The 22,641-nt window shown below is 39.3% G+C and overlaps 1 protein-coding gene across 2 annotated transcripts in view; it reads left to right on the top strand.

The window, feature by feature from the left end:
* Positions 1 to 22,112, top strand: part of baiap2l1a (BAR/IMD domain containing adaptor protein 2 like 1a) — a 31,515-nt gene extending 9,403 nt beyond the window's left edge. Inside the window, exons 4-14 of one of the 2 annotated variants that reach the window (XM_034214686.1) lie at positions 6,271 to 6,332; positions 7,620 to 7,691; positions 8,858 to 8,992; positions 12,449 to 12,601; positions 12,686 to 12,829; positions 13,527 to 13,662; positions 14,204 to 14,417; positions 17,096 to 17,146; positions 17,226 to 17,370; positions 20,178 to 20,218; positions 20,339 to 22,112. In XM_034214686.1, the coding sequence (XP_034070577.1) occupies positions 6,271 to 6,332; positions 7,620 to 7,691; positions 8,858 to 8,992; positions 12,449 to 12,601; positions 12,686 to 12,829; positions 13,527 to 13,662; positions 14,204 to 14,417; positions 17,096 to 17,146; positions 17,226 to 17,370; positions 20,178 to 20,218; positions 20,339 to 20,411 (1,226 nt within the window). In that variant the 3' untranslated portion in view covers positions 20,412 to 22,112. The remainder of the gene's footprint in view (positions 1 to 6,270; positions 6,333 to 7,619; positions 7,692 to 8,857; positions 8,993 to 12,448; positions 12,602 to 12,685; positions 12,830 to 13,526; positions 13,663 to 14,203; positions 14,418 to 17,095; positions 17,147 to 17,225; positions 17,371 to 20,177; positions 20,219 to 20,338) is intronic. The other variant, XM_034214687.1, reaches the window with a different exon arrangement.
* Positions 22,113 to 22,641: the final 529 nt, after the last annotated feature.

Genomic DNA, 22,641 nt, shown 5'->3' with positions numbered 1-22,641 from the left:
GAGGATTCAGAACTGAGAGACTGCTGATTTGTTTATGTTATATTTCAAACATCTGCTATTTTCTGGGACTGTTTTCTCTCTAGACACAACACACAGTATTGCCTGCATCATCAGTACATGATGGGCCATTTATCTTTCATTGCATAGTCAACATCACCAGAAGCTTCAGGGAACTGTAAATGGTTCCCAGAAGTCATTAAACACATCCAATAATCTTTCTTTCTGCAATATATTTTGTGTCTGAGAACATCCGGAGCAGACTTATTTGTTTTGGCTCCAAGAAACGTATAAGATAGCAAAGTTATTATGAGGACTTCGGAGGCCTTCATCTTTGAACAAGTGGAAAGAAAAGCTTGAGATTTTTTCTTCCAAGGGTTACATGATAAGATTGACAATACGCCCATATCTGCATGTTCAATGTGTACAATTAAATGCAGGATGTAGTTAAATAAGCTTAGTGTTAAGATTGGAAGTAAAGGGAAACCATCACCTATGAATTGTTATATTATTTTTGTATTTGTTTTATCTTTTTTAAATGTGTCTTACTGGCTAAGCTCTGGCCTCCTTTTTTATTATTATTCTGTGATAAGCGAATGGTCTCATGGCTCCAGGCACATACATTTTAGACAAACGTAAAGCCAAATAGCCACATGCATAATAAACCATTACTTTAAAACCCTCACCCTAACCCTAAATAAGTGGTATCAGCTGTACTGCTCATGATAGCAATAAAACCAGTTGGTAAGGACTATCAGCTCAACGATATGGCGTAAATATTTGAGCCACTGAAATATCAAAACAGATTGTTTTCCCAAACCAGCCATAAAACTGTGAAAAAAGGGGGTGGGTGAAGGTTGTTTTCAGTCCACTCATTGTTCACTCAGTTATGACTTGTTCTGTCACACTCCCAAAGCTCAAACACCCTCCTTCTTCATCCACTATTAAACTACTTGCTCCCCGGTATACTGGAAGTTTCCTCCAAGGGACCTCTAAACATACAGAGACTCACTCACAGCTCAATAAACCATAGGCGCTTTCACACCAAGTACTTTGCCGTACTTAGTTCATGAGAACTTAGTTCATCAGAACTCTTTAGTTCTGATGAACTAAAGAGCAGATCGCGTTCACACCGGAATAAATCCCTGAGGGAGGATTAGGCGAATGAAGCCGCTGACGTCACTTCTTCTTCTTCTGCTTTGAGTTTACTGGCAGGCCGCAAACAACTTCACGGCGTATACTGCCACCCGAAGTCCCCGGCCGGAAGTCCCCGGAGTTAGTCCCAGCAGCTTCTACTGAAGCCTTCTGAGTAAATCGCCAGAACGCCGACACCTCCTCATCTCCACCGCTCCCACATTTTATTTTGTGTTGCCATAAGTTAGTCTCTCTCCGTTGGTGCGCTGGGCTAATGCTAATGCTAATAATGCTAATGCGAGCAAATAAAATGGCGGCTTCACAAAACTTTTTTTTGAGTTTTACGGGCCGTGGTTTGCAATCCGCCCAGCCAATCAGAAATGGGAACCTTTTTCTCCCATGAAAGGTGGATGAAAAGGTTCTCATGAACTAAGTTCTAGTTCCGGATTTTTTTGGTGTGAACGCACATTTTCGGAACTATATCGGAACTCTAGGCCTACTGGGAAAAGTACTCCGGTGTGAAAGCGGCGAAGCGCCTCATGACGTTGGAGCATCTAAATCCCTCACACTTCTATAAAACTGTCTATAAAACATTAGTCTTCACATAAATAATATAAATTACACTGCCGTTTCTAAGGTTATTCGAGGTTGCATTGAGTGTGCTGCATTAAGTATAAAGAGATTTATTGTTGATGCTTGGGGCTGCAGGTATTTTACGTATAATAAATGATGTTATGTGCTGTGTGTGATGGCAGGTCATCCCTCTGTGTTAAATATGCTGTCACAGCTATTGATCTACAGCAAACAAAGTAGACATGCTGAATGTCAGTGGATGTTCAAATCACTGAACAATAATGAATGCATACAAACAGAATAAGGCCACTATTCATCATCATTACGGTGATGATCTTTAATCAAGTTGACATCTTTGATTTGTTATAATGACTTGCTCCAAATGGCAATAACCATTTGCATTTATGTTGATGCAATTATTGTTTTATAAACGTCTGAGCTTTTGATTATACCACAGCATTTAACAAAACTTCTCAAGAGTGATTTTTAAGCTTTTGATCATATGGTTTTTGGTTAAAGGTGTCCTACAGTCTTTGAGTTTAGGATTTGATTTTGTTCAACTCCAACCCCAATTTGTATTTATGATGTTAATAGTGATACTCCAGATGACAAAAGTATTCCTTTACCCCACAACGAATGACAGACGAGTTACTCATGGCTGAGACTCTGCCAGAGTCCAGACTCATTTAGCATTGATTACCGTGACAGCATCATGAGAGCAGAAAGGGCGTAGATCATATATGGCAACCTCCAAACAGTCCCCACCTACACGAGAATGTGTGTAATTGATTTGTTGAGTCACATAGGAGCTGCCTACAAGTCATCACACACTCACACACACACCTGCGTGGACAAGCCCTGTGATGCATCTCGTGATATTTAATTTTTTCAACAAGACGATGACCAAGACCACTGCCAAGTTAAACGCCAACTCATATGCAGCTTGGATGGAGACAATAGAGGAAGGATTGCCAGTTAGATAGAGTTCTGAAATGCAGGCCAGCCTGAGGTGGCAGTGTTTCAGTGTTTGCCCTGCCAACATGATCTCATACAGCTCACTTATCTAACAACTAAATCAGGTTGGCACAGGGCACTCCTAGCTCTTTAAGGGGCTCACCTGTAGAGAATGGCAAAGGCGTTTCTCTGAGTCCTTTCTGCAGTCTCGTTAAACAGCCATTTAAAACAGTTCGGGAAAAATTCTAATCATTTTCTTTGCATTTACTATGAACTAAATGCATGAACTTGGGCATGGGACTAAATGACAATTTAATGTCACAATTATCTCAAAATGGCACGCAAACATACTACAATAACTCTTCCACACACACCTCTTTTTTAGTAAATAACTAACAATACAAACATCTGAAATAAGGTCATTATAAATCATAAGGCCCAGCTAGATAAATAAATGGACAAATGCTTTTTAAATGAGCTTTCTTGATAACATGACAATTCCTGTATTTTCTTAAATCATGCTCTATTTTTCACTTTCTACCAAGATTATGTAAGACAACCTTTTACAAGTTCATGTGAAGATATCTAAAATTCAGTTCAATGCATACATCGGATCGACAAGAAAACATGATGTCTATTTCCATTTCAGAAATGCTTAAAGCTAAGACTACTAAAGAACATTCATTCAAGTTCATTGAGCTACAGTATCAGAGCCATATCATTGCATGTGCAAGTGTAGGAGAGAAAGGCAAAGTGTTCGCAATGAATCATTCGTCATGTCTGTGAGTGAATCATGGTGAGGTTTCTACAGGTGTTTTTTCTCAACCCTGTGCAATCCTGCATAGAAATGCATGCAGCCCGGCGCTGAATTTTTTAGACGAGATGAGATTAGATTATCTTGGTACTTAAAATCGTCAAAAGAGAACCAATCGCCTGCAGCAGATGGAGATAGGAGATTAGATGAATTGAGATAAAAGCCGTCTTGGTAATGAACTTGAATGGAAGTCCAGTAGATGATAAAAACCTATGTATAGCTTTTTAGTTTTTTATTCACACTTTATGAAGAGGGAATCTATTTGTGTGCTTTCAACACCTCTCACACATTATTTGCATGGAGTAAAAGTATACAAGCATCAGTGTTTAACTTTTTTACAACACAGTTCTGGGCCTCTCTCTCACGTGACACGCTCATGATTCCCCGTCCAGTATATACCAAGCTGTGATAACAATCTGCAGCATTTGCTCTCCTTGCAGCAGGTTATCACACCTTGTTAACCCCAAAGGTGAAGCCTGCAGGTGTACGACCACCTCTTTGAACCCCCTCCCACTATTTCTCAGCCTCCCCCCCTTACTCTCAGTTGTTGTGGCTGTACAAACAACCCCTGAGAGCAGCGCCACCCCTCCCTCCCCGGAGCACAAAGGCCTCATTTACCAGTACGTTCTGGTGACCTTCAGAGGGCAATGTTGTTGTAGCTGGATCACAGAAGTGCAGCTCTGTATCAGCAGGTCATTGGGGGTGTCTGCCCCCTGAGTGGAGGCGTGCACAGAGGCATGTCAGGTGTCGGGCTAATCCTTACCCTTTGAGAAATGATATAACCTATAACATATTAAGGCTGACCATCGACATTGTCCTGGACAGCGAATATTGATTTTTGCCATAAATTGTAACTATAGGGTTACACAATTTATATAAGGTTGGTCAAACCTTGAGTTAAATACTGAGTTTATTTCCAGATCAAATGGACTTTAAAAGTACTTGAACTCATTGTTTTGAGTGTTTTAAGGCAAGGCAAGGCAAGGCAAGTTTATTTATATAGCACTTTCCAACACAAGGCAATTCAAAGTGCTTTACAAAAAATGAAAGAGATTAAGAAAATGGCATTTAAAATCAGTCATTAAAAAGAAAAGCTAATAAAATAAACATTAAAAGAAAAAATACATGGATAAAAGTTACAGTGCAATTAAACATTAAAAGAAAAAGTACATGGATAAAAGTTACAGTGCAGTCTAAGATATGAATAGTTCAATTAAAAGCAGCGACAAAAAGAAAAGTCTTCAGCCTGGATTTAAAAGTAGTCAGAGTTGCAGCGGACCTGCAGGTTTCTGGGAGTTTGTTCCAGATATTTGGAGCATAATAACTGAACGCTGCTTCTCCATATTTAGTTCTGACTCTGGGGACAGAAAGCTGACCAGTCCCTGAAGACCTGAGAGATCTGGATGGTTCATAATTTAGCAGGAGGTCAGAAATATATGTTGGGCCTAAACCATTCAGTGCTTTATAAACCAGCAGCAGTATTTTGAAATCTATTCTTTGACACACAGGAAGCCAGTGTAAAGACTTCAGAACTGGAGTGATGTGATCCACTTTCTTAGTGTTAGTGAGGACTCGAGCAGCAGCGTTCTGAATTAGCTGCAGCTTCCTAATAGATTTAATGCTTTGTTAACTGTCTTTTTTCTTCTTCATGTGTTTAATGTCAGTCCATTTTGGTGTTGCATATGGAGCAAAACATGTCACACTTGATCTGACAAGAAAATGAATATCGTATTGTCTGTTTTGTTGAAGAGGCTCTATTATGCTTTTTGTGTTTTCCCTTTCCTGTAGTGTGTTTTTATATTGGTTGTTATCCATGTAAATGGTCGGCAAAGATTACACTGGGCTCTGGTTTCAGACAGAGGGTGAACAGAGGTGCTGCAGCCCAGGCAGTATGAGAAAAATAAAGAGCTTTTTGAACATGAAAGCATGGAGACATGTCCCAGCAGAGGAACAAAATGCAAATATGAACCTGAACATTAGAATTATAGGGCCCCTTTAAAGTGTGCTGACAGCTTTTTATCAGAAAATCTCAACCTGACACATGTGTTTTCTTTGCTTTCTTCACAAGATGTTGAAACTCTTTCAGGTTGTTGCCCTTTTCCCCTCACTGTGACGCAGTATATGATGTCCCATACTATATGTTACAGGGTTAACCAGAACAGCATGTCCTATAGTAAACCTTGAGTCTAGATTTCACCCCATTGTGATGTAGGTAGCACTATAAACTGCTTAGCTACAATTGTCCACTGGTGTTTACAGTATTGACTCACTCCCATTGTCTCGTGTCATATGCTGCTCTATCTATGCGCCAGTGTGTGTGAATGGAGACTGTTCTGTATCTGACCGCACAATACCAGAACGTTTCATGCAGATTACTTATTGACAGCTGTTCAAATATTGAAAGGAGACAAGTCATCTGTAAAATATGGGCTGTAAAGATTAAATACTTATACAAATAGCCTACAGGAAATCTCAAGTGTGTTTAGTGCTTATTTCCCTTTTTTACCAATTGTATTATTGTTTTATATTTTCCAAATGTTCTCCACCTCCCTTAAAGGAATTGTTTGACATGTACTTCCTTGCCAAGAGTTACATTTAAAAAATGAAAGATACCAAGCAGCAAGTTAGCTTACCTTAGCACACAGACTGGAAACTTGAGGAAACAGCTAGCCTAGCTTTGTTTTTGTGCTAACCCTAACCACAAGAAATCAAATGATGTATTTCCCCAAAACAGCTTGTAACCCTGGTCTTTATACTGATCTTTGAAATACTAAAAGTTATTCCTGATGTCTTTCTAGGTGTGGTTCTGATGGAGATCTCCGATGCCCACAGGAAGGTCTTCAGTGACCTGGATGAGAGCGTGAGTAGCGAACCTATGTTTAGCGATACCCTATACTTCCTTTACTGTCAACAAATCCAATAAAAAGAACAAAACTAACTATCGATTTATCCTGAACATACTGTAAGTATTTCCTGTGTAGCCAAAGCCTGTCTTATTTGTCTTATTTCTTCCAGCCATTGACATCCATTGTTTTCCCATTAAATATTAACAACACCTGAATAAGACACACTATTGAACTGGGAGGACATATATAATCATGGGCTCGGTTTATTTGAATTTTAATAACATAAATAATCCCGCTGCCATAAATACTCACTTGCACATCAAGTTTGTTACTGAAAATTGTCCACAAGAAATGCACAATTTACTCATCTTTGAGTAGCGTTTGGTAAAAACTACAGTTCCTAGTTGTTTTCAGGCATTTCTTTTTCATGAAAGTATTTATTTGTGAGTTGTTTTAAATGTACATATTCAGTGGAAATAAATGGTCTTGGTGTTGAGCCATACAGTCAAATAGGCTTCAGTCTTTTCCATGGTATGTGTTGACAAAATGAAAAACACTTTTAATTTTGTAAGACACCTTTTGTTCTCTCTGTAAAGCTATTTAAAGCTATTTAAGCTGTTCCCTTTATGTTTTCTCCATTCTGTCTGCTGCAGAATGAGAAGAATAAAGGCAAAGAGAGACGTAATCATTCCTGTGTTGCATTTATGTCATAAAACATCATTACAAGTCACCTTGTCATTCCCACAAGTACCCTCAGGCCATCATCGCTCATCTTAACTTCACGTAATAGACCGACATTCGCAATTTTCTACGCTGTTCGTTCTTGACTCAGAACCTCTGTGACCTTTGGAGCTCATTCTTTACATTCACAAACTTACTTTACAAAAGTCAGTTTGACAAGAATAGAAAAACCACAGAATCATTCCTGACCGTGCTGCCTCGGGCTGAAACGCTTCAGATATCAGCTGGTGACAAGGACTAAATTGAAGTCAAGTGTCACCGACTGGAACGCGAAACTCAGTCTGACGCAAGAAAGGGTTTCGGGAAAAAAGCACAATCCCCTAAAGACGATCTGTTTGCATGAAAAACTGCCTGTACTTAAACGGGGAAGTTGTAAATAACTGATAAGACATTGTTCATGGGTGAAATCTCATCCACTCAGAAATCTATCATCATGTGCTCAGTTCTTATCGTGATATTTCCATTCAGCAATGTGCCTGAACTGTACATTGTGTTGAGGACAGTTATAACATGATGTGTGTCGCAATGAATGTAAGGTATGTGTTTTCTTCTCTCTGCAGTTCAAGAGGTTCCACAGGGAGATTATTATCGAGCTGGAGAAGAAGACAGAGATGGATGTGAAGTACATGAATGTAAGTGGCCTCATAGATCCCTCACTTACCCTCACTTAGTTATAATACAAACTTTTCACTTTCCTATATACAGTAATTCCCCTGTTTATGACTATGATTATGAATATACTTTATTTTCCACTTTGAATAATTATTTAAGCTTTTATATAATTATTACTATTTCTTTTTTCTTGCATTATTATTATTTTTGTATTTTTACTTTTTTAATAGTATTATTATTATTTTTTAAAAGTTTTTATTTTAATTAATGTTATTAATTTTTTTTCTTTTTCTTTACTAAAAAAATCTGCTTTTAGATTTTAGAGCATCCAATAAGGGATGTTTTCTTGTTATGTTTTACCTTATATTTTTAAATTTTTTAAATATAATTTATTGAGCATTAAAAGTACAAAATATACAATTACAGAATAAGAAAGGTAGTTTTACTTTTATTTTGAGCAAAATAATTGCATGAACAAACCAAGTCATAGTAAAAAGTACTTTAAAGAATTAAAGAAACAAAAAAAACATATTTCAGGATTGCAGAGCTAAGACCCTCTAGAACCCATGTGTCAAACTCAAGGCCTTGGTGGATTTAATTTCGGCCCGCAGAATAATTTCTAATTACTATTAGATCTGGCCCGCCGGTATATTGCACGCACACCTTCACTCAATCCTGAATTCCTCAGCTCAGAGCCTGAGCCCAAACATTGATGAACTTGCACCCAAGATGAGATGCCAAGTATCTGCTTGAACTAGAATCACAGAGCAGCACACGTTTGAGTTTCCATGGATGTTTCCTTTTGCACTTTCTTTCTTGAGACAACAGGGCATGTTTGTTTTTGTTTTTTTTAAGCTGTTGTTGGCCTGTGGAAAAATGTAATCATAAGAAATGAAGCTGCAGATAGAGCCATAAGAAATGAATGCAACTGATTATTTAATGTTGTTTTTATAGGCAATAATTGAAGCTTTGTTAGTTCCAGGTTTAATATGTGCAATAAGTTCATTTCAATTAGTTTTTCAATAAACATTGAACCAGTCCGGCCCTCGACTAGTAACGATTTTTTTTATTTTGGCCCACTGTGTATTTGAGTTTGACACCCCTGCTCTAGAATTAGATATTTGTATAATGACAGATTTTGTATAATCTGCTCATAAATTCCTCTCTTGTCGAACCCCTCCTGCAGGCCACCTTCAAGCGCTATCAGTCGGAGCACAAGGTGAAGCTGGACTCTCTGGAGCGCTCGCAGACAGAACTGAAGAAGCTCCGGAGGAAAAGCCAGGGCAAGCAATCCTCCAAGTATGAGATCAAAACTAATGAGGTGAGTCTGATTAACCGAACCCAAACCAAAGTACATTTACTTTCACTATTTCCATTTCATGCTACATATACTTCTATTCCACTATCTTAATTTAACAGTCATAGTAATAGCTAATTTGCAGTGGTGTTACCTATGTACAATCTTAAGCTACTTGTACTTAACTTGAGTAGTTCTAGGTTATACCTGCACTACACCTAAATATTTTACCATTTACTCCACTACATCTGTATGATAATAATTACTAGTTACTTTATCACATTATTATTACAAATGATCACATTATCATCAAATAATACATTAGTTTCTATTATTATAAAATACCTTTACCACCTCCATTATTAACATTGCATTAATATATCAAATTATATATTATATTCCAATAATGCAATATTACATATAATGCTGGATTGGTTTTTCTACATAACAAGTACTTTTACTTTTGGTCATTTAAGTATATTTTGACGGCCTTGCTTTTATAGTTATCTTTTTTAAATTTTAAATGCAGGACTTTCACTTTTAACAGAGTGTTTATATACACCGTAGATTTTCTGCTTTTGCTTGAGTAAATGCGCCAATACTTCTTCCATGACTGTTCAAAACGAAGCCTGTCTGATACTTCTGCATTGCATGGCTTTCCAAGCATTGGTGCAGTTGCATGCTTATGCTCTGATGACAGCGAAACTAATATGACATATGTACAATTTATGTGACAGGGTGGGGAGATAGTTGTCATGATAATAGCATACCATTGCAAAGGAGAAAGAAGGATGTGCAGAGTTTCAGAGTTGCACTTTAATGTTACGTAAGAGCATCACTGATGAATGATGTTTAAGATATGTGTTCAAACACTTAATACCTTACGAAAACAATTCTTTAGATAGGATAAGGGATTAAAACCATCAAATGATGCCACCACGCCTTTAGCTGTTGGCTGAGTCTTTGTGTTTACACGCAGTAGATCGAGACCATTATTCGACGGCTCATTGCGTTCAAATACAGACGAAAGATTGTGTTTTTATCAAAGGCGTACACACCCAGATTTGTACAAATATACGCTTGAATGCTCTAAGAACCACAGTGAAATCCAGTTTGTATTGGATGCAGCGATAGGGATTGATTTGCACAAAATATTAACCTTAAGGCTTTATTTCTAGTAACCAAAGATGTTGCCGTAGCAAGTCTACAAAATGGACTTGTGTTTTCTGTGTTGGTATATTACACAATAAAAGGTTTTGCAACATAGCAAGTAAGGCACATTTAGCTTTTAGGCATACACTTCTCTGCAGTGCCCACAGAAGACATGATTGAAACCTACAACCACAACAGCAGTTTAGTGCTCATCAGCAAATGTTGGCTAGCTGACACGCAAAGCTAAGGCGGTGTGATAAATGTCATTGTGAGCATGTTTGTAATTTGGCGTTTGCTTGAAAGTCTTACAGAGCTGCTAGCGTGGCTGTTGACTCTTATGCTAATATGCTATTTCAAACATTTTGTTTCTTGCATAGAGTTCACAGTGTACACAGTGTACACTGCATACTTTTGTGAATTTCAACATGGTAGGGTTGTCTCAGATGAAAATCGTCCATTGTGCACTTACCGGAAATGATGATTGACCTATACCCCTGTTAGCTAGTTAGCTAGCTAGCATTTGCCTTATCATTCTCAGTACCAAATCGTTACAGACTGCTAAATGAACCCAATAAACATAGCAGCTGACGGCTCCTATGCTCCAACAGTATTGTGGTTGGCTAGTAAGTGAAAACGTGTGCCTTGTTTGTCAGATAAATACAATTGCTACACCTTCTTTGGCTGTCCTTTTGACACGTTTAGGTATGTTAAGTAGCCGAATGGTGACAATTGTAGATGGGAAGTATCCAGCTTTATATATTATATAAGTATATCATCTATCTAGGGTCTCATCCTGCACTGCATGTTGCTATCTTAAGGCCTTGAAGAATTTACTGTCAGTTTTGACATCTCCTTTGCTTGAATATTGTGTGCTGTGACCCTGAGTGTAAAGGTTGAAGTGTATACAGTTTAAAATGAGTATTTCATAATGTCATGAGGTTTAAGTTATGCTTTCCATTACTAACAATCACACTTAATACCTCCAACAGCAATTTGCTTTGTAAATCAATAAAGGAACTGCACAGTCATAATTTATCGACGGTTTTCATTGCTTCCATTAAATTATGAATGAATAGCCCTGGTTTACTTTGAGACAATTATCAAACAAAACCTTTAAAGGAAAAGCTGCAGGTGCTAGTTTGTTTAGGAGCATCAGACTCTATCTCCTTCACTTCAATGGCACCGTTTTAAAAGACAATCGCACAGTGAATCATCTCATCTGGAGCCCCCATCTCTTTCCGAAGTGGCTTTTGCAATATCTGTTGAAAGATGACACCTTCAAAATACAAATCAGGTTTCTCAAAAACGTGTGACGCCGGCTGCCAGTGCTGAGCTCAGTTGTGTCTTTCTGCTCTCCCACCTCTGAGAAAATGGGAATTGAAGGGCCTTGATCCAGCGTCTAAGAGACCAGACGGTAGAGGAGGGTCGTTGACAGGCTGCTTTACTGTCACTATGACAACATGGGAGAATGGACGAGAGGGGAGTGTTGTGTCAAAAACTCAATCAATGGAGGAGTGGGTTGAGAAGTCATTTTTTTTAAAGACTTTTTTGTGGTCCAGTAGCCAATCTATCCTGCGTCACAGTCACAATGTTTCTCCGTGGGGAAGGTGTGTCTTTCAGAACACAGATTTGGTTTACCGCTGCGCTAAGATCGATCCACTAGCAGCAGCCGTAGACACAAATACACTTGCTGTTTAGTGCCTTGATTTGTGAGTCTGACCGGAGCACACACACACATTAAGTGGCAGCCGCAGAGATAGCTTTTACTCAGAGAGTGTTTCACTGGCGACGGTCATAAAGCAGCACATTCCACCCTGCTGAATCACCTGTGGCACGCCCTGTGCTGAGAGGGAGAGGTGCTGCCAAGTTTAAGATGTACTGAAAGTAAATTAACAAAATGGTAAATATAAGAGAAAAGTCAAATATATGGAAATTATGGGAAAACATAATAAATAAATGATACATTTGATTTTTAATTATGTATTTATTGTATTCTTATGTTTTCTATTCCAGTAATATCATAATATTAATTATTTTATTTTTTATATTTTTGCTGTAATTTATATTTGTTTTATTTGAATTATTTTACTTCATCTTTTATTTTATTATTAGAGAAAATAATAATAACAATTATAGATATTTTTTGTTTTGTTTTCACTCATTCCTATTTTTATACATGTCAATTTATATTCTAATTATATATTATTTTTATTTGAATTATTTTTCTTTTATTTGATTTGAATATATATATTTTTTTTTATTTCTTTTATCATGAAGTTATGTGGATTTCTCTGTTACATTTATTTTTCCTTATGACCCTGTCCGCAGTATGTGGAGACCATCTCGTCGCGCCAGATGGACATGCAGAAGTTCATGGCTGACGGTTGCAGAGAGGCCTTACTGGAAGAAATGAGACGCTTCTGTTTCCTGGCGGACAAACACTGCATGTTCTCCTATCAAATCAGCAACTTCCACCAGAAAGTAAGCGTGGGCACGAAGCTAATCTCCCAGAGCCCCTCCATTTATCGTCTGCTTAACCACTTATTCTTTCTCTGGTGTTTCCAGGCCAAAGACACGCTGTCTATGAAGCTTCCCAGCTGGCAGGAAAAGTGCAGCGACATCACCAAGGTGCCAGACACGGTGACGAACATGATAGATGAGCTGTCCAGCACTCCAGAACAATCACCGCACAATGAACGCAACAACAGGGTAAGAATTAGCTGTTAAGATAAGATGGACTTTTATTAATCCCTCGTGGGGAAATTGTTTCTCTGCATTTGACCCATCCTAGTGTTAGGAGGATGTGCTGCCATTTTGAACGGCGCCCGGGGAGCAGTGTGGGGAACGGTGCCTTGCTCAGGGACACCTCGGTAGCACTTGGTCTTGAACTGGTGAACTTCCATTTGCCAAGCCAAGCCCCTATCGACTTCGCCACCACCGCCCCCAATGGCATTAATGACACACTTATACTACGTGTTGCTTTTCATCCCTTACTTCGATACTGATCGTATTGTAAGAGGATTTATATGAGCTGTGGATTAAAGCATTCCAAACAGTAAATAACGTGGATCAAATGGTGCGGAAAAGAGTGGCCGTGAGGTGCTTTATCTTGTCTTGGTGCTTGTTTTTTATCTTGCAAAGGTGCTGATAAGTATCATTCTGTATCGAGGCTGTTACCTTTAAAGTGGCTGCTTATCACCTGCATGTGTTGCTCTTGTAAAGTCCACAGTTTGTTTAGCATATGAGGAGGAAATTCAGTTTAAATTACAGTAATGACTGTTCAAATCGTCTTGATAACGACTTTACCCGGATCATTTAGAGGAAAACGTATAATAGCTTCCTTATTGCCCTCTCATATTGTGTCCCAAATTGCACCTGCTAATCATGTTCTTCTTTATCTCCTCAGAACAAAGTGGGTTCAGGGGTTCCTCCTCCAGCACCGCCACTGAAAGCACAACCCAGTCCCCTCGTGGACATGTTCAACCAGCCCAGGTTCTCGCTCACACCCCTTTCACTCACACCCCTTTCGGACCCCACTGCAGGTATGGATGGCTTCCAGGGATTCTCATTGTCCATTAACCTGCGCATTTCTTTCTACATTCATTGATTGACCATTTGCTGTTAAAAAAAGGTCAAATGTGTCCAAAGTGGTGTCTTCAAAGGTTTTGTTTCGTCAGTCCAAACCCCAAAGATATTCAGTTTTTAGTATGAAATAAAACAGAGAAACAGGAAATCTCAGTATTTAAGAGGCTGAAAACAGCACCAGATTTCCCAACATGTTGACCCTTCTGCTTTTAAGTTACAATATCGAAGATCTCTGTTTGTCTGTAGCCTGTAGTCTAATCTTGATTGCTCACCACAGACACCAAGTTTGTAATTATGCAAAAGCAGGGTTGTTTATCAGAGGGCCATAAACCATATCACCAATGTGACACCCGTACAGTATATGACAATAAATAGGGACTCAACAGACACGTACTTAAATGATGTCTTCCGTATTATTACTTTAAAGTAATATAGCTTTTACGTTGTATGTAGGTTTGGACAGATATCTTATATAATAACATCTCTTTTCTCCTACAGACCAGAACAGTCTCGGAGATGTCAGTATGTCCCGGTCCACGTCCCAGTCGTCCGGTCTCAACGTGGCCAGGAAGGCTCGAGTGAGGACCATCTTTCCCCACACGGCGGGAAACAACGACACGCTCCTCAGCTTCGACGAGGGCGACATCATCTCCCTGCTCATCCACGAAGAGAAGGACGGCTGGCTGTACGGAGAGCTGGAGAAGACACAGCAGTACGTTTTAGTCCAGGAAGTGTTTTTTATACCTCATTCACACCAACGGTGTTTCAGGGCCGGTTCGGAGCTGGAGCTTGAAAAGCACCGGGTTTTCCTGTTCACACCGCAGCGGAGCAGCCTCTTAGCTCCGGAATCCGGTTCGTTTCGAGCACCAAAAAATTGTCCGGCCAGAGCAAAAGCACCACATACGTCACGCTTACGTCGGGGCGGGGGCAGGGGCGGGATCAACTCCTGAACAACAACAACAAGCCTGCGTTTTATCCAGTTTGTACACAACGATGGAGAAACTTAACAAGCAGCAGTGGTCCACTGAAGAGACCAGCTACCTACTGGGAATCTGGTCTTGGAAGAGGTTCAGAGGAAGCTGGAGCACAATCGGCCATTGTTGTTGTTGTCGGTGTCAGCTGTGAGGGGTTTCCGCGCGGTTTGGCTTTATGAAGCAGGCACGCAAACGGTTACGTCATGACGCAAACGATGACGCAATGACGCAGCACCAGTCGGACTCTGGGCAGTGTGAAAAGAGCCGGAGCTAAACCGAAGAACCGGTTCTGAACCTGAAAAGCTCTAGCACGGAGCTTGAACCGGAGTTGCGTTGGTGTGAATGAGGTATTAGTGTCTTTGGTGGTTCTCTTTTATATTAATCTCAGCATGTCTGGTTTAAGAATACTTGCTGTGGTTATAAATACTTTTTAGTGTCAAAATACACGATGAAAAGACCAAAACCCACTTTGAAGTAATCCTTTTCACAAGTATTGACTGATTTATTTATTTTTCTTTGCCAGAGATCACCGACATATTTCTTTATTACCACAAACACACACACTGCAGTTTGTTTGTTGTTGTAGATACAACATACACAACCCTGCAGCTGTCACTACTAATAACAACCCTTAATGTACCAAAAGTGTTATATTAGTCTGCCATTGAAAATAGTCAGCATTAGTTACTCACTTGTGACTGTTTGAGCAATGATTACCTAGGATGTGTTTTAAAAAAGAATGATGGGATTTGTTCACAATAATACAAATATATAGTTATGACGGTGTTACCCTTCTACTGTAATTTAAGAAGCTGGTTCAGTTCAAAGGTATTTTTTATTCTTACATAACTTGTTAGAACGCCAATAAGACGTTTTATTGTGAACATCCCAATCTAAATTCAACCTTTGGCACACCCAAAAGAGGAAATGCACTTTCATTCCCACAAATATGCAGCAGTGCTCACACACGCGTGTTTCACATAACTCCGGTTAGCCGTGCTTGTTTCTTGCTTTGTGTGTGTTAATATCAAGCTGTGCGGATACACCAAGCTTAGAAACACAGAGAATGTCAGGTCGGTTCGACACGACAGTCATAAACTCACTATTTCTCTCTCTGTTGCTCACTCTCTCGCCCTGCCTAACAACAACAACACACACATATGCAAAAAAGTCCAGGTGCACACATACAAACAAGAGACATCTGGTCTTTTATATTTCCTTCAACGCTGAACACTTAATGGCTAATTTTCCTTCACCCTGGCGCGCGATGATGAGTGACTGAATTTAATATGTCGACTAAAAAAGCAATCGGGATGAAATCACACCTTTTGAACGGCAGCTGTGTCACCTCCAGACGACGGAGAGGGAAAAATGTTCCCTCGACGGTTTAGCAATTTCTTCCCTGCTTCTTCTTCTCAGATACAAACACATTTTGTGTCATTTTTGCTCAACTCATCAGCTTGGAAAGTGTTTATATGCACAACTCATGTTTCTATATGTAAATACAGCAGCACAGATCCATACAATAGCCTGTAATTGCCTGTGTAGTCATCTTTAACCTCACTATTTCAATTAGAACTCACAATTCACGACAAATTATTCCCACTTTAAAACAAATTAAACACTCCTCATCTCCCTGTGTGTGTGTGTGTGTGTGTGTGTGTGTGTGTGTGTGTGTGTGTGTGTGTGTGTGTGTGTGTGTGTGTGTGTGTGTGTGTGTGTGTGTGTGTGTGTGTGTGTGTGTGTGTGTGTGTGTGTGTGTGTGTGTGTGTGTGTGTGTGTGTGTGTGTGTGTGTGTGTGTGTGTGTGTGTGTGTGTGTGTGTGTGTGTGTGTCGCTAAGTGGCTTTTTGAATCAAAGTGGTTTAAATGCATTCAGTGGCAGTTTGTCAGGATGAGGAGGACATGACTTGAATAAATCACATTACATTCTGTTTCTTAGCAACAAATCCAGCGCACTGGTGTGATCAGCCCTATTTTCCTCTAGACGTGGCTTGGAGACAACTTGGGGACTTAGTAGAAAATCTGTTGAACAATTTTAACCAAAAGAAAACAAATGCATTGTTCACATATTGGCAAAAATCAGTGTCAGTTTTTCCTCCCCGGTTATACATATATATATATATATATATATATATATATATATCCAGCTTGGTTTTACTGTAAGATTGTCTGAAAAGTTTGACATTTAAGAAAATATTTGCTTTATTGCCGAGAGTCAGAGGGGACGATCGATACCTCTCCCACGTCTGAAACCTCTCCTATGAAGAGTGGGCGTTTATGTCACATGGACTCCAGGCAGATAGCAACTATCCAAATAATCAGGGAACAATAAAGTTTTTATGCTGCTCAGCTGTTTATATAAGAACAGTTTTATGAGGTGTTCTGATATCGTGGTGTGTTTGTCTTCCTTATTAGGCGTGGGTGGTTTCCCTCATCTTACTGCAGGCCTTCAGTGATATCAAACAGGTAAGACAACATCACAGCGCACTGGGAATCAATCATTTGTTTCATAGTGAATGTTTGAAAGCTGATTTTTGATTTGCAGCAATCTGAGCACGCCGGTGCGCAGTCTGAGTGTGTCCAGTCTGCAGGAGCAGGATGAGGAGGAGCCGGTGCTGCTGCCCCCCCCAGACTACAGCGACGACACCCCCTACAGCGCCCCCTACTCCACACCCTCCCCCAAAAGCGCGGTCAGTACCAGCAGGCACTTACAGAGTGTATGGTATAGTACTTAGTAAAGGGGCCTTGTTATGCTTTTTGGAGTTGTCCCTTTCCTGTTGTGTGTTTATAGGTTTGTGTGCATGTAAATGGTCTGAAATGATTGGACTCCTTTGTATACTTTCGTAACATAGTGACTGTAGTGGCCAAAATCCTAACAGTTTGTCTTATAACTCCATATTTCAAATGTTCCTTTTCTTGGCCACATGGAGAGCTTGGGGCTGGGAAGCAGTGTCAGACTCGCAGTAAAAGTTTTGGTTGATTGCTCTTGAACGTTTATTTCCAGAAAACAAAATACGTAACAATACCACTTTGTAACTTAAACTTCAGCAGCAGATCCTAATAATCCATTTGACTGAGAATAAGGCTAGGGTTGCTGCCTGCTGCTTTGCCCGTCACACACCGCACCTCCAACTTCAAGTTTTAGCCCTGCCCTCACATCTCTAAGTGGTTGACTAACCACAGAGCCATCCAGTTTACCAATCAGAGCAGACTGGGCTCTGGTTTCAGACAGAGGGTGAAAAGAGGCGCTGCAGCATAGGCAGTATTAGAAAAAAAGAGCTTTGTGAACATTAAAACAGGTAAACATGTCACTGTAGAGACACTACATCGAAATATGAAACTGAAAATAAGCAGTATTTGCTATTAATACTTACTGTTAGTCACTGGGGCTGTGTTGCTAGCTGCCGTGTTTAAATGTCAGCATAAAGAAGGACGCAACACATGTTCTAGGTATCGTGTTCCCTGATAGGATATCTATATTGCCTCAGATAATTCAGGCCACACCAAAAAATGCCGTCACACATTTGTCTAACTAATTTGCTTCTTATCAAATCTCCTTGCTGCATAGTCATGGCCTCCACGCCCTTAAAGATGGAGCGCAGCCAGAAACACACCTCAGTGCCTCATGCCGGTTCGAGGAAACACGATATTTTTTACCAAGATGACTACTTCCCAAAAATGATATTTGAACTTCGGATGTTATGTATAATCAAGTTACTGATCTTATCAATCAGGAAACATATAAAACAGATAGGAGAGTTCTCATTTTTGTTTTTTATAAGACATACGAAAAAAGCTCCCAGCCTTGTTTTGCAAGGTTTGTTCAGAAATGGAGAGATTAGAGGAGAAGGGGAGAGAGTTACATAAAGGGTAAAGAAACCATTTCATTTTGTGCCTCCATGTGTCAGCTGACTGAGAATGAACTAGTGTCTCTCCAGCGGGCAGAAGACATGCCCGGGCACACTCGTTTCTCCCTCATCATCACCTTCCTCGCTGCTCTGCCTGTACTCGGCGTCCTTTGTATCTGCAGCCTCAGGGTTTCACCAGGAAATAAAACACAGTGAGGGTGTGCCTTCCCAACAGTAGGAATCGTAGTGGTGATTATTTTAGAACTTAGCAAAACCTTAGTGCCATTGTTAAAAAAGTCCTTTCCCTGCCTTTGAGGATTTCTTTCAGAGGGCTAAGGGCTGATTTTATGGTTGTTTTTGTGACTGTAAGGCAAAGGTGAAGGTTTTCACTATTGCTGTTTAGGGCGTTTGTTCCCTGAGTCAAGCCTCTCAGGCAGCATTCAAATCCCTTCTCCTTCACCCTACAAAGTTATTGTCTGTGGTCCAATAGAAAGTAAATGCTTATTTACATTTTGGCCTTTATCTTTTCCTTACCACTTTTACTTAAACTCACTTGAAAGAGGTCAAGGAAAGAGGACGATTATATTAGGCTACGTAATTAAGTAGATGTTATTGATGTATAAAGCTTTAAATGTTAACCCAGCAAGGAACTAAAGGTTTCTCAAATGTGTTACTGGCTCAAAATCCACTTTTAAGTTTGTTTGCCTTGAAAATGTCGCTTATCCCGAAGTAATTATTGATTTTTCGTGCAGGTTTGAAGTGTTTTGAAAGCATTATATTTCCAAGTTAAGCTTTATTTATGATAGTATTTCTTATCTCTATATGTTTGGACTTTAGATGTCCAAGTTGAAATGTTGTTATCTTATAGTTTGTTCCTGGATGAGGAATGCTGAGAAGTTGCTTGAAAGGCTGAATTCAGGGAATACAAGTCATGACTTCTGGCTGTTGTCTGATCTCTAAAGGAAGTGCAGGGAAGTGCATGTGTTCCTGCAATTAGTAAAGAATGCATTGACATATTTTGCAAGCATGATAACAGAAGTAAAATCTAAAGATTTGCGTTTATTAATTCCAATAATACTCAAATAAGTCCCCTCACTTCATCCACCCTTGTCATGCGCTGTGAAATAAGTGATAAAATAATAGTTTCACTAAAAGTTATTGTTCTAAAAGGAACCCACATCCTCAAATATAAATTATTAGGTTGACAATAGTTCCTCTGAATAGCTCGTAGCTTCTTTAAGAACTGTCTGTACTGAATTTTACGAGACAATATGTGCTATGGAAGCATTCAGGGAGCATAGCTCAGATATTTATGACCTATAAATTGAGGGTCACATTGCTCTGTGGATGCAGGAAGATTATAATCGTCCTCAGGTGAGAGAAACAGCAGTGTAGCCGTTCTAGATGATCCAGATTCCAGACTAATACGTGTATCTTAAGTACGTGAAAGCTCTACTGCACTGATTGGGAATGAGGGAGGCGGGGGGAAACTGTCGATGAAAAATCTTAACAAACCGGTCTGACAACACTGACTTTCTTCACAGCTGGAGGGAGGGGTGGTGGCTGCTGTGGTGGTGTGTTTTTAATGTTGTGAGTTATTCCCCTACTGGATCTTTAAGGGTGTTTTCTTCTGTGTTTTTTGACTACAGGTTTCTTTAGTCAATGGGACTGCAAACGCTCCCTTTCTAGGGTGAGTGACTTAACACAACTAACAAAAACTCACACATTTTCCTTTTCAATTACACTTTGGTTGATGATGAATTAGAAGCTACCGGCATTAATTCAGATGTTTTTATTTCTTCATTTGCAGAGGAGGGAATCCGTTTGCCACAGTGAAGCTGAGACCAACAGTCACGAATGACAGATCAGCACCACACGTCTAACACACACAAATGAAAGAAAATGATTTTCACCGCTGTCATGCCTTCAGGGGAATCGTGCCACATGGGAGCCCTGCGACACACCGAATATCACCCCAACCCGACGTCTCAGCAGCCTGCATGCTAGTCTCTCTCAGCTCTACTAAATGGATCCATTGTTTCTTGACGTGTGTTTGACTGTGACGGTGTGCGTTTTAACACCAACACTGCAGAATCAGGAAGTCTGCAAAGTTTTGTAGTGTCGTTTTTTGAGTTAAAGTGATAATTCACCCCAAAGTGAAGCCAGAGTTTCTGCAGTTAATTGCTTTTAATGCATTGGCAGTTTGTACCTGCTGTGACTTCAGCTTTGATACAGAGTAAAGACAGCAAACAGTACATTATGAAGCTGAAATATAATTGCACTGGATTACATGCAATGCATCATTTCCTATGGATGCTTCATGCATAAGGGAATCTGGATCCAGCCAGGGAACAGCAGACTACAGATAAAACCCACAACACTATGTAGAGAGGTAACAACTGGATGTAAATACGTTGGATGGCTATTGCAAGTTGCAATAATGGCATTTAATTTACTGAACATCTTTAGTATTTAACTTTTAATTTAGGAAAACTAGCAACACTTTAATCTCAAACTCTTCACAAAGTACTTCAAACTACTTTTAACAGATTACAAATCGAATATTAAAACTAAAACAGTTAACTTTCAAATTCTTCAGAAAGTTGACAGACATTTTATGAATTCATTTCAAGATTCAAGATACATTTGTTTGACTGTTTTCATGTCATAAGCTACAACGGGGAAATCTTATGTCCCGAGCTCAAGTAAACTGACGTTAGGATTGTAATACAAAGCTGAGATACTCTGTCTTCTGGCTAGACACCGATGGAGTTTCTACAGACATGCTAACAAGGAGATCAAAACCTGAATCTTCATTTTGGGGTGAACTGTCCCTTTAAGATGCAAACGAGATGCTCTCAGTGTCAGGAGGTCTTTCCAGGCTCCTGTGCTGCAGTCAGTGCAGTGATTTAAATGAAGGGATCTGAAGGAGAGGATTAGCACCCAGGCTGCCTACCTGACTTGCCAAAATATATACATACATTGTTATTTTATGTTTTTAATATAGTTATTTTTTGTCTTTCTTATGATGGACTGTGAGAATGAAGGGAGAGTGACGTGTTGGGGGAAATTGTCATTTGAGTAAAGGCAGAACAGTTTGTCGCTGTTTGTTATGGGAAGGCTATTTATATACACTAAGTTTGTATAAGATATTTAAATAAAGAAACGTGTACAGAAGTCCGTTCTGTATAGGCGCCCCTTTAATATAATTTTAGATTGAATGCTGGTATGTATTTTAAATGACCTTTTGATGCAAGGATTATTTTTTCACTCCTCATGGTTTCACTGTTGTTTAAGATTCTGTGTAAAATGCACAGTTTATACAAAATAAAAAATGTACCTATGGTAGACATTTGGATTGTATGAATAAAGTGGGTCGTTAAACAACCGTATTAACTGTTTTGTGAGGACCTTTTCTGCCATATGTATAATGACAAACTGAACAGTTCATTGATCCTCATTGACCCACTCGTGTGTAAGTGAACCCGTCGTAGTTATTGCCACATGCTTTCTTCAGAGAATACCTTGCCACTGTGTTGACAAATGTAGTCTTTTTTTCTCAATAAAACAGATAGAAAATTAAACTGTGACTCCTGTTATGATACGATAAAGGTTGCTTCTTCAAAAAGACACTGACATTTAAATAATTACATATATTTACTGTGTGAAATTCGAAGCAAAGTCAAATAAAAAGCCAATTTGCCAAATACTTTAACAAACAATATAAAGAACATTGAAGAAAAATACAGGGTTATTTTAGAGCAGGGGTTTCAAACTCAAGGCCCGGGGGCCAAATCCGGCCCGTGACTTCATTTTCTGTGGCCCCACAAGAGCTTGCAAAGAATATAATATGTTTATTATACGGTTACATGATGATTTACAGAAGCACGTTGCCCATAAACTACACGTCCCACAATGCATCTCAGAATTAGACTTTTTTTCTTCTAAATATGCCTTTTTTCTCCGAATTTGACTCTTTTTTAAATGTTACTTTTTTTTAAATGTCACTTCTGTTTTTTGATTTTGACTTTTTTTCAGAATTTGGATTTTCTTTTTAAATCATTTTGTGACGTGCTCACTGAAGAGACTTGCAATTATTTGCCCCAGACTTCT

Source organism: Gymnodraco acuticeps, unplaced genomic scaffold (genome assembly GCF_902827175.1).
Source record: "Gymnodraco acuticeps unplaced genomic scaffold, fGymAcu1.1, whole genome shotgun sequence".
In the NCBI taxonomy this organism is placed as follows: domain Eukaryota; kingdom Metazoa; phylum Chordata; class Actinopteri; order Perciformes; family Bathydraconidae; genus Gymnodraco; species Gymnodraco acuticeps.
The sequence above is the reverse complement of the archived record's forward strand: the minus strand, read 5'-3'. Positions and strand labels throughout refer to the sequence as shown.